The sequence below is a fragment of the Phocoena sinus genome, chromosome 6 (genome assembly GCF_008692025.1).
Source record: "Phocoena sinus isolate mPhoSin1 chromosome 6, mPhoSin1.pri, whole genome shotgun sequence".
In the NCBI taxonomy this organism is placed as follows: domain Eukaryota; kingdom Metazoa; phylum Chordata; class Mammalia; order Artiodactyla; family Phocoenidae; genus Phocoena; species Phocoena sinus.
The window spans coordinates 107,909,989-107,922,751 of NC_045768.1; the positions used below are offsets into that span (position 1 = coordinate 107,909,989).

At 39.4% G+C, this 12,763-nt stretch overlaps 2 protein-coding genes across 3 annotated transcripts in view; both read left to right on the top strand.

The window, feature by feature from the left end:
* MTMR9 (myotubularin related protein 9) overlaps nt 1–12,763 on the top strand; it is an 86,899-nt gene that overhangs the window by 20,540 nt on the left and 53,596 nt on the right. The gene's annotated exons all lie outside the window — the stretch shown is intronic.
* Nucleotides 10,033–10,453, top strand: LOC116755882 (60S acidic ribosomal protein P1-like). The gene is given in 2 exon segments (XM_032635904.1): nt 10,033–10,082; nt 10,084–10,453. Coding segments are annotated over 2 exon segments (342 nt in total). The 3' UTR covers nt 10,376–10,453.

A 12,763-nucleotide genomic window follows, 5' to 3' on the forward strand; every position in this document is an offset into this window, starting at 1 on the left:
TTTTTTTTCCCACATCTTTATTGGAGTATAATTGCTTTACAGTGGTGTGTTAGTTTCTGCTTTATAACAAAGTGAATCAGTTATACATATACATATGTTCCCATATCTCTTCCCTCTTGCGTCTCCCTTCCTCCCACCCTCCCATCCCACCCATCCCACCCATCCCACCCATCCAGGTGGTCACAAAGCACCGAGCTGATCTCCCTGTGCTCTGCGGCTGCTTCACACTAGCTAGCTATTTTACATTTGGTAGTGTATATATGTCCATGCTACTCTCTCACTTCATCCCATCTTACCCTTTCCCCTTCCCATATCCTCAAGTCCACTCTCTAGTAGGTCTGTGTCTTTATTGCTGTCTTACCCCTAGGTTCTTCATGACATTTTTTTCCCTTAAATTCCATATATATGTATTAGCATTTGGTATTTGTCTTTCTCTTTCTGACTGACTTCAGTCTGTATGACAGACTCTAGGTCCCTCCACCTCATTACAAATAGCTCAAATTCGTTTCTATTTATGGCTGAGTAATATTCCATTGTGTGTATGTGCCACATCTTCTTTATCCATTCATCTGATGATGGACACTTAGGTTGTTTCCACTCCGGGCTATTGTAAATAGAGCTGCAGTGAACATTTTGGTACATGACTCTTTTTCAATTATGGTTCTCTCAGGGTATATGCCCAGTAGTGGGGATTGCTGGGTCAAATGGTAGTTCTATTTGTAGTTTTTTAAGAAACCTCCATACTATTCTCCATAGTGGCTGTATGAATTCACATTCCCACCAGCAGGGCAAGAGGGTTCCCTTTTCGCCACACCCTCTCCAGCATTTATTATTTCTAGATTTTTTGATGATGGCCATTCTGACTGGTGTGAGATGATATCTCATTGTACTTTTGATTTGCGTTTCTCTAATGACTAATAATGTAGAGCATTCTTTCATGTATTGGTTGACAGTCTGTATATCTTCTTTGGAGAAATGTCTGTTTTGGTCTTCTGCCCATTATTGGATTGGGTTGTTTTTTTGTTATTGAGCTGCATGAGCTGCTTATAAATTTTGGAGATTAATCCTTTGTCAGTTGCTTCATTTGCAAATATTTTCTCCAATTCTGAGGGTTGTCTTTGTTCTTGTTTATGGTTTCCTTTGCTGTGCAAAAGCTTTGAAGTTTCATTAGGTCCCATTTGTTTATTTTTGTTTTTATTTCCATTTCTCTAGGAGGTGGGTCAAAAAGGATCTTGCAGTGATTTATGTCCTAGAGTGTTCTGCCTATGTTTTCCTCTAAGAGTTTGATAGTTTCTGGCCTTACATTTAGGTCTTTAATCCATTTTGAGCTTATATTTGTATATGGTGTTAGGGAGTGATCTAATCTCATACTTTTACATGTAGCTGTCCAGTTTTCCCAGCACCACTTATTGAAGAGGCTGTCCTTTCTCCACTGTACATTCCTGCCTCCTTTATCAAAGGTAAGGTGACCATATGTGCGTGGGTTTATCTCTGGGCTTTCTATCCTGTTCCATTTATCTATCTTTCTGTTTTTGTGCCAGTACCATACTGTCTTGATTACTGTAGCTTTGTAGTATAGCCTGAAGTCAAGGAGCCTGATTCCTCCAGCTCCGTTTTTCGTTCTCAAGATTGCTTTGGCTGTTCGGGGTCTTTTGTGTTTCCATACAAATTGTGAAAGTTTTTGTTCTAGTTCTGTGAAAGATGCCAGTGGTAGTTTGATAGGGATTGCATTGAATCTGTAGATTGCTTTGGGTAGTAGAGTCTTTTTCACAGTGTTGATTCTTCCCATCCAAGAATATGGTATATCTCTCCATCTATTTGTATCATCATTAATTTCTTTCATCAGTGTCTTATAATTTTCTGCATACAGGTCTTTTGTCTCCTTAGGCAGGTTTATTCCTAGATATTTTATTCTTTTTGTTGCAGTGGTAAATGGGAGTGTTTCCTTGATTTCACTTTCAGATATTTCATCATTAGTGTATAGGAATGCCAGAGATTTCTGTGCATTAATTTTGTATCCTGCTACTTTACCAGATTCATTGATTAGCTCTAGTAGTTTTCTGGTAGCATCTTTAGGATTCTCTATGTATAGTATCATGTCATCTGCAAACAGTGACAGCTTTACTTCTTCTTTTCTGATTTGGATTCCTTTTATTTCCTTTTCTCCTCTGATTGCTGGGGCTAAAACTTCCAAAACTATGTTGAATAAGAGTGGTGAAGGGCTTCCCTGGTGGTGCAGTGGTTGAGAATCTGCCTGCTAATGCAGGAGACACAGGTTCAAGCCCTGGTCTTGCAGGATCCCACATGCCGCAGAGCAACTAGGCCCGTGAGCCGCAACTACTGAGCCTGCGCGTCTGGAGCCTGTGCTCCACAACAAGAGAGGCCGCGATAGAGGTCTGCGCACCATGATGAATAGTGGCCCCCGCTTGCCACAACTAGAGAAAGCCCTCGCACAGAAATGAAGACCCAACACAGCAAAAATAAATTGATTAATCAATAAACTCCTACCCCCAACATCTACTTTAAAAAAAAAAAAAAAAAAAGAGTGGTTAGAGTGGGCAACCTTGTCTTCTTCCTGATCTTAGTGGAAATGCTTTCAGTCTTTCTCCATTGAGGATGATGCTGGCTGTGGGCTTGTCATATATGGCCTTTATTATGTTGAGGAAAGTTCCCTCTATGCCTATTTTCTGCAGGGTTCTTATCATAAATGGGTTTTTAATTTTGTCGAAAGCTTTCTCTGCATCTATTGAGATGATCATATGGTTTTTCTCCTTCAATTTGTTAATATGGTGTATCACGTTGATTGATTTGCATATATTGAAGAATCCTTGCATTCCTGGAATAAATCCCACTTGATCATGGTGTATGATCCTTTTAATGTGCTGTTGGATTCTGTTCGCTAGTATTTTGTTGAGGACTTTTGCATCTATGTTCATCAGTGATATTAGCCTGTAGTTTTCTTTCTTTGTGACATCCTTGTCTGGTTTTGGTATCAGGATGATGGTGACCTTGTAGAATGAGTTAGGGAGTGTTCCTCCCTCTGCTGTATTTTGGAAGAGTTTTAGAAGGATAGGTGTTAGCTCTTCTCTAAATGTTTGATAGAATTCTCCTGTGAAGCCATCTGGTCCTAGGCTTTTGTTTGTTGGAAGATTTTTAATCACAGTTTCAATTTCAGTGCTTGTGATTGGTCTCTTCATATTTTCTATTTTTTCCCGATTCATTCTTGGCAGGTTGTGCATTTCTAAGAGTTTGTCCATTTCTTCCAGGTTGTCCATTTTATTGGCATAGAATTGCTTTTAGTAATCTCTCATGATCTTTTGTATTTCTGTAGTGTCAGTTGTTACTTCTCCTTTTTCATTTCTAATTCTATTGATTTGAGTCTTCTCCCTTTTTCCTTTTTTTTTTTGCGGTATGCGGGCTTCTCACTGTTGTGTCCTCTCCCATTGCAGAGCAAAGGCTCTGGATGCGCAGGTCCAGCAGCCATGGCTCACGGGTCCAGCCGCTCCGCGGCATGTGGGATCCTCCCGGACCAGGGCACGAACGCGCCTCCCCCGCATCGGCAGGCAGACTCTCAACAATTGCGCCGCCAGGGAAGCCCCTCCGTTTTTATCTTGATGAGTCTGGCTAATGGATTATCAATTTTGTTTATCTTCTCAAAGAACCAGCTTTTAGTTTTATTGATCTTTGCTATCGTTTCCTTCATTTCTTTTTCATTTATTTCTGATCTGATGTTTATGATTTCTTTCCTTCTGCTAACTTTGGAGTTTTTTGGTTCTTCTTTCTCTAACTGCTTTAGGTACAAGGTTAGCTTTTTTATTCAAGATGTTTCCTGTTTCTTAAGGTAGGATTGTATTGCTATAAACGTCCCTCTTAGAACTGCTTTTGCGGCATCCCATAGGTTTTGGGTCGTCGTGTCTCCATTGTCATTTGTTTCTAGGTATTTTTTGATTTCCTCTTTGATTTCCTCAGTGATCACTTCGTTATTAAGTTGTATATTGTTTAGCCTCCATGTGTTTGTATTTTTAACAGATCTTTTCCTGTAATTGATATCTAGTCTCATAGCGTTATGGTCGGAAAAGATACTTGATACAATTTCAATTTTCTTAAATTTACCAAGGCTTGATTTGTGACCCAAGATATGATCTATCCTGGAGAATGTTCCAGGAGCACTTGAGAAAAATGTGTATTCTGTTGTTTTTGGATGAATGTCCTATAAATATCAATTAAATCCATCTTGTTTAATGTATCATTAAAGCTTGTGTTTCCTTATTTATTTTCATTTTGGATGATCTGTCCATTGGTGAAAGTGGGGTGTTAAAGCCCCCTACTATGAATGTGTTACTGTCGATTTCCCCTTTTATGGCTGTTAGTATTTGCCTTATGTATTGAGGTGCTCCTATGTTGGGTGCATAAATATTTACAGTTGTTATATCTTCTTCTTGGATCGATCCGTTGATCATTATGTAGTGTCCTTCTTTGTCTCTTCTAATAGTCTTTATTTTAAAGTCTATTTTGTCTGATATGAGAATTGCTACTCCAGCTTTCTTTTGGTTTCCATTTGCATGGAATATCTTTTTCCATCTCCTCACTTTCAGTCTGTATGTGTCTCTAGGTGTGAAGTGGGTCTCTTGTAGACAACATATATATGGGTCTTGTTTTTGTATCCATTCAGCCAGTCTGTGTCTTTTGGTGGGAGCATTTAATCCATTTACATTTAAGGTATTTATCGATATGTATGTTCCTATTCCCATTTTCTTAATTGTTTTGGGCTTGTTATTATAGGTCTTTTCCTTCTCTTGTGTTTCTTGCCTAGAGAAGATCCTTTAGCATTTGTTGTAAAGGTGGTTTGGTGGTGCTGAACTCTCTCAGCTTTTGCTTGTCTGTAAAGGTTTTTAATTTCTCCATTAAATCTGAATGAGATCCTTGCTGGGTAGAGTAATCTTGGTTGTAGTTTTTTCTCCTTCATCACTTTAAATATGTCCTGCCAGTCCCTTCTGGCTTGCAGAGTTTCTGCTGAAAGATCAGCTGTTAACCTTATGGGGATTCCCTTGTGTGTTATTTGTTGTTTTTCCCTTGCTGCTTTTAATATGTTTTGTTTGTGTTTAGTTTTTGATAGTTTGATTAATATGTGTCTTGGTGTGTTTCTCCTTGGATTTATCCTCTATGGGACTCTCTGTGCTTCCTGGACTTGATTAACTATTTCCTTTCCCATATTAGGGAAGTTTTCAACTCTAACCTCTTCAAATATTTTCTCGGTCCCTTTCTTTTTCTCTTCTTCTTCTGGAACCCCTATAATTGGAATGTTGCTGCATTTAATGTTGTCCCAGAGGTCTCTGAGACTGTCCTCAGTTCTTTTCATTCTTTTCTCTTTATTCTGCTCCGCAGTAGTTATTTGCAGTATTTTATCTTCCAGGTCACTTATCCGTTCTTCTGCCTCAGTTATTTTGCTATTAATCCCGTCTAGAGTATTTTTAATTTATTTTATTGTGTTGTTCATCGTTGCTTGTTTCAGCTTTAGTTCTTCTAGGTCCTTGTTAAATGTTTCTTGCATTTTCTCTATTATGTTTCCAAGATTTTAGATCCTCTTTACTATCATTATTCTGAATTCTTTTTCTGGTACACTGCCTATTTCCTCTTCATTTGTTAGGTCTGGTGGGTTTTTTCCTTGCTCCTTCATCTGCGGTGTGTTTTCTGTCTTCTCATTTTGCTTATCTTACTGTGTTTGCGGTCTCCTTTTTGCAGGCTGCAGGTTCGTAGTTCCGGTTGTTTTTGGTGTCTGTCCCCAGTGGCTAAGGTTGGTTCAGTGGGTTGTGTAGGCTTCCTGGTGGAGGGGACTCTTGCCTGTGTTCTGGTGGATGAGGCTGGATCTTGTCTTTCTGGTGGGCAGGTCCACGTCTGGTGGTGTGTTTTGGGGTGTCTGTGGACTTATTATGATTTTAGGCAGCCTCTCTGCTAATGGGTGGGGTTGTGTTCCTGTCTTGCTAGTTGTTTGGCATAGGATGTTCAGTACTGTAGCTTGCTGGTCTTTTGAGTGAAGCTGGGTGCTGGTGTTGAGATGGAGATCTCTGGGAGATTTTCGCTGTTTGATATTATGTGGAGCTGGGAGGTCTCTTGACCAGTGTCCTGAAGTTGGCTCTCCCACCTCAGAGGCACAGCACTGACCCCTGGCTGCAGCTCCAAGAGCCTTTCATCCACACGGCTCTCTAGCTTCCTACCCCAGCTATACTGAATTCCTTGCAGTTCCCTTGATTCATTCGCCAGTTCACGCTGCCCCACCTGTATGGAGCATTTTTATATAGTTTGTGGGTATCTACCTGTATTTGCATTTATATTCAGGGTCTTTATAACATTAAAAACTGCATAGTAAGCATTCTCAAATGCATGATGCTTTTCTTTTGTATTCATTAACTACTAGCTAACAGCTACCTTAGAGGAATCCTTAGTTACTTCCTAGGTGGAAAACGGCAGTCACAGTTTGATCTGGAAGGGAGATGTCTGGATGATTTTTTTGGTTATCCAGAATCGTCGGTATAAATGACTTGCTCATGATTTATCTTGTAGTTAGGTGCCATAAGTGAACCAGTCTAAGTCTACATTCAACAACTCAACGTTCAAATCAGTCTCCTATTCTGTGCAGAAATCCTCTGTGCTAACGCATCCACGATGTGGTTGTCCAGCTTCTGCTTGAAATCTCTAGTGCAAGAGAATTTGCAAAATCACACAGTGACGTCCCAGATGGGAACAGTCCTAATACCAAGCTGAAGTTCCCCTGTACTTAGACCCCATGTTTCTGATGTTGTCTTGTGTTTTTCAGGTTGTCTTATTCCTCTACTATGAATTGTTCTTCAAATTAAGAACTTTTATGTCCCCATTAAGTTTCCTCTTCTACAGATTAAATATCAGTATTTATTTCAGCCTTTTCCCATAGTACTGAACTCAGGGCCCCACCCTGTTCTGGCTGCTTTCCTCAGCAAGGCCTTCAGTTTGTCATTGATTCTCTTAAAACATGGTACCCGTAACATTTAGCATAGATTGGAACTATTACTGATACTTTACTGTACCCCAAAGTTGCATTGGCCTTTTTCAGAATTAAATTACTAATGAAATAAACTAAAATCCCTTCATCCTTATACATGTGTTGTTAAGGGATCCTCCTTGCCTTTTTGTTTGTTTGTCCATTCATTCATTCTTATATTCAACATTTTTTTCCTTGTAGGCATTTCCTTTTGGGGTTAGCTAATTATTTAAGCAATTTGTATATTTGAATTTCTGTTTTAAATTCATGCAAATTTTGTAATCCAAAAATTTAATGAGAACATCTTTAATGGTATTTGCTTACTATTGCTAGATTATGGAAATTTTAGATAAGCAAAGCATGGTCCCTTCCTTCTAATTGTTCAAAGTCTAATAATTATCTAAGTAATTGAATACAATAAAATAAGTGCTGACAAAATTTCCACAAGACACAGGGGAAATGAAATTATTAGATCTGTGTTATAGAAAGTCAGTTCTGTTGCAAAATGCTGAGAAAATGCTTAATCGGATACTGTAATAACATAAAGTAGATGGTTGGATCAGTAGCAGAGCGGTTACAGTGCAGAAGGATTCAGGAAGTGGAATTAAAAGGAGTTGGTGACCCACTCCCTGGATGTGAGAGGTAAAACAGGCAGTGGCATCTAGGTTTTACCATTGAAATGGGAAAGACAGAAAGAGAAATGTGTTTGACAGGGAATGAGCTGAGTTCAGTTGTGGGGATGGCAAATTCAAAGGGCCTGTGTGGTACATGTCATTGAATATGTACAAGAGATAGTTTAGAGCTTATTTGAGAGATCTGTGTTAAAAATGAAATATTGAGCATAATCAATGTATACATTGTGGGAACCATGGGGAGAAGTTGATATTGCCGAGGGAAAGCATCTAAAGTAAATAGGGGGCCAAGGATGAACCATGTAAGGGATGAGTGGAGGAAAAAGCCAAGGGAAGAGCGAGCTTCAAGGAGGGGGTCACTAATGTGAAAGCTTCTTATTCATTGTTTATTGTCTCTCTTCTGGTCTAGGATACAAGCTGCTAGAATATAAACTTTAGGATGGTGGGAAACATACATGTCATTCTTATTCTCTACTGTATTCTTTTTTTTAACATCTTTATTGGAGTATAATTGCTTTACAATGGTGTGTTAGTTTGTGCTTTATAACAAAGTGAATCAACTGTACATATACGTATATCTCCATACCTCCTCCCTCTTGCATCTCCCTCCCACCCTCCCTATCCCACCCCTCTAGGTGGTCACAAAGCCCCGAGCTGATCTCTCTGTGCTATGCAGCTGCTTCCCACTAGCTATCTATTTTACATTTGGTAGTATATATAAGTCCATGCCACTCTCTCACTTCGTCCCAGCTTACCCTTCCCCCTCCCTGTGTCCTCAAGTCCATTCTCTACGTCTGCATCTTTATTCCTGTCCTGCCCCTAGGTTCCTCAGAACCATTTTTTTTTTTTAGACTCCATATATATGTGTTAGCATACAGTATTTGTTTTTCTGTTTCTGACTTACTTCACTCTGTATGGCAGACTCTAGGTCCATCCACCTCACTACAAATAACTCAATTTCGTTTCTTTTTATGGCTGAGTAATATTCCATTGTATATCTGCGCCACATCTTCTTTATCCATTCATCTGTCGATGGACACTTAGGTTGCTTCCACGTCCTGGCTATTGTAAGTAGAGCTGCAGTGAACATTGTGGTACATGACTCTTTTTGAATTATGGTTTTCTCAGGGTATCTACTGTATTCTTAGCACATGATTGGCAAGCAGTAGATATTTGTTGAGCGAATGAACATAGGAATGTGTGCATTTATGCAGGATAGGACAAAAGGACAATAAGGCCTTCTATATATCTTTGGAATCCTCTGCCAGGTAGACATATATCACTTAGTCAGTATTCGTCGAGTAAGGTTTTTTGACCATCTAAAAAACTTTCTAAATAGTATTAGCCAGTCCCTTCTTCTCTATTATATCCAAAAGAGATGTATGGTATTGAGAAGACAGAGTACTAAAACTAGCTATCAAGATATCTTATGTTGCATCCCAGATATGTTGGCTGCTTGACTTTCTGGGACTCAGTTTCCAAGTCTACACGATGAAAGTATTGGACAAATGATCTTTAAGAGTTCCTCCCCTTTTAACATGCTTTTATTCTAGAATATCATGAAATATTATTTCAGATACTTTGCTGACATAGACATATATAGTATATCAGTACTCCCCCAATCTACTACTTCAGAAATTATATACAACAAAGATGATGATAAGGTAATGGTTGAGTAGCTTCTATCTCACAAGACCTCCTGTAGATATACAATGACAAACTATGAATAAAATACAGAAAACTACTACTTGGAGGCTCTGGTAAGTGAACAGAAATCAGCATATTTTAGAGGGGCGTCAAAACTTAGAGGAAGTGAATGACAGAGTGAATTTCCTATTTTGCGGGCCTTGTCCTGAGGTCAGTGAAATTATGGCATTGATGGTATAGGACAGCTAACATTCTGGTGAAAAGCCCACTTTCTCTCTGGTGGGAGGAAGGGCTTGGGGAACCAGAGAGCCAGAGGAGGGGAACCTTGATTCTGTATGTAACCCTGAATCTCTGGCTGAATCTTGATCCATGATTGCATGGGAGAGACTGGGAGCAGTCAGAGCTAAGGTCTGAGCTGCCGTGCACCTCAGATGTTACAGAGTTTGCAGTTTAAGTCTGAACAAGCCGTTTCCTTGTAAAACAGAACCATAACACTCTTCAAAGGTGTGTAATAGAATTCAGTTTCTGGACATTCACAATGTCCAGGATACAGTCCAAAGTTAAGCCAGGATATTATGACCCGTTCTTAAGAAAAAAGACAATTAGCTCCCTTTCCTCAGCTGCCGCTAAGGTGCTTGGTCCTTCTGAGGAAGCTAAGGCCGCATTGGGGTGCAGCCCTCACTTCATCCGGTGACTAGCATCGCTCCTGGCAGCACCTGGCTAGCACTCACCCGCACCATGGCCTCTGTCTCGAAGCTCGCCTGCATCTACTTGGCCCTCATCCTGCACTACTGAGGTGACGGTCATGGAGGATAAGATCAATGCCTTCATTAAAGCAGCAGGTGTAAATGTTGAACCTTTTTGGCCAGGCTTGTTTGCAAAGGCTTTGGCCAGTGTCAGCATCGGGAGCCTCATCTGCAATGTGGGGGCAGGTGGACCTGCCCCAGCAGCTGGTGCTGCCCCAGCAGGAGGTCCTGCCCCCTCCCCGAGTGCTGTCCCAGCTGAGGAGAAGAAAGTGGAAGCAAAGAAAGAAGAATCTGAAGAGTCTGATGATGACATGGGCTTTGGTTTTTTTGACTAAACTAAACTTCTTTAGTAACACAAAAAGCTGGGCTCTTTGCAAAAAACAAAAGACAATCAGCAATTGCCAACCCCCAGATGACTCAGATGTTCAAGTGATCATACAAGATCTTTCGAGCAGCTGTTTAAACTGCCCCATTTTCCATAAAGGAGACTATGCTTAAAATGAGAGAAAAGACAGGAAACCTCAGCAGAGAAATAGAGAACATTAAGAAGAGTCAAATGGAACTCAGCATTTTTTGAAAAATTTGTATCTGAAATAAAATATTCACTAGGCTAAATGACAGAGGACAGAAACAGTAAAATTGAAATTAGAGCAATAGAAATTATTTGGAGAAATAAAGAGAGAAGAGAAATTATGGAAAAATAAACAGAGCCTCAAGAATATGTGGAACAATATCAAAATATCTAGTATATATATAATTACAGATCCAGGAGAGAATAGACAGAATAGGTAGAAAAAATATTTAAAGAAATAATGTTCAGAAACTAAAAATTTGGTGAATATTCTGAATTTAAAAAACTCAGCAAGCCCCAAACAGAATAAGTATGAAGAAAATCATGCTATGCACATCATAGTCAGACTGTCAACGAACCATGATAACATGAAGATCTTGAAAGCTGCCAGATAAAAACAACACATTACATACACAGAGACAATTCAAATGACCGTGGACTATTCATCAGAAATCATGGTGACTAGAAGACAAAACTTTTAAAGTGTTGAAAGGAGTAAAACCTATCAACCCTGAATTCTGTATCTGGTGAAAGTATCTTTCAAGGAGGAAGGTGAGACAACATTTTCGGATAAAAAGAAGCTAAGAATTTGTCACCAAGAGACCTTCACTATAAGAAGTGTTAAAGGAAGTTCTTCAGACTGAAGTGAAATAATACCAGAGGGAAACCTGAATACTCAAAATGATCGAAGAATATTGGAAATGGTAAATTCTAGGTAAATATAACAAGCTGTTTCTTTTCTTTTTAGTGTCTTTAAAATATGTATGACTACTTAGAGCAAAAACTATGGCATTGGGGGCTTCCCTGGTGGTGCAGTGGTTAAGAATCTGCCTGCCAGTGCAGGGGACACGGGTTCGAGCCCTGGTCCGGCAAGATCCCATGTGCCGCGGAGCAGCTAAGCCCGTGCACCACAACTACTGAACCTGCGCTCTAGAGCCTGCGAGCCACAACTACTGAGCCCGCGTGCCACAACTACAGAAGCCTGTGCTCCACAACAAGAGAAGCCACCACAGTGAGGAGCACGCACACAGCAACGAAGACCCAGTGCAGCCAAAAATAAATAAATATATAAATAAATTTATTAAAAAAACAAAAACAAACTATGGCATTGCCTTTGTGGTGTTTATAGTATATGTAGACATATTATGTATGGAAACTATGTCATTAAAAATGACTGGGTGTGGTGTGGCTGAATGGATATAGATCAGTACAGCTTTAAGGTTTTTACATATTATGTAATGTGGGCTAATATTTAAATTAACAATATATATTATAATCCCTAAAGCAGAGTTTCTCGAACTTGGCACTGTTGACATTTGGGCTAGATAATTCTTTGTTGTGAGAAGCTGTCCTGTGCATTGTAGGGTGTTTGGCAGTATCCCTGGCCTGCCACTAGATGCCAGTAGCATTCTTCTCCTCCAACCCCAGTAGTCTTCAGTCATTGACAGGTGTTCTCTTGGGGCAAAATCACCCCTAGCTGCGAACCATTGTCTTAAGCAGTCACTTCTTAAAAATGTTAAGAGGTATAATTAAAAGATTAATACATTAAAGTGCAATTCTAAAAAGTATTTAAATCAAAAGAAAGCGGGAAAGAAGAAACAGCAATAAAAACTGAAGGGGCAAACAGAAAATAAATGCTAGACTAAAATCCAGCTGTATCAATATTTAATATTGGTGAGCTAAATGCTCCAATTAAAAGGCAGAGACTGTCAGAATGAATTAAAGAAAAAAGCAAGGGAGTTCCCTGGTGGCCTAGTGGTTAGGATTCCAAGGCTTTCACTGCTGAGGGCTCGGGTTTGGTCCCTGGTTGGGGAACTGAGATCCCTCAAGTTGCGTGGTGTGGCCAAAAAAAGAAGAAGAAAAAAGCAAGATGCAAATATTGCTGTGTACAAGAGATGCATTTTGAATATAAAGAGACAGATTGAAAATAAATGGGTGGGGAAAATGTGCCATGAAAATAATAAGTATGAAAAAGAAGTAGCTTTATTAATTCCAGATTAAAGAAAAAAAACTTCAAGACACAGAATGTTATCAAATAAAGAGGGTCATTTCATAATAATAAAATTCAGCAGGACAACATAATGATTTATATATAAAAATAAATATTTATGCCTGATAGCCAAAATTGATGGAAATGAAGAAATAAGCAATT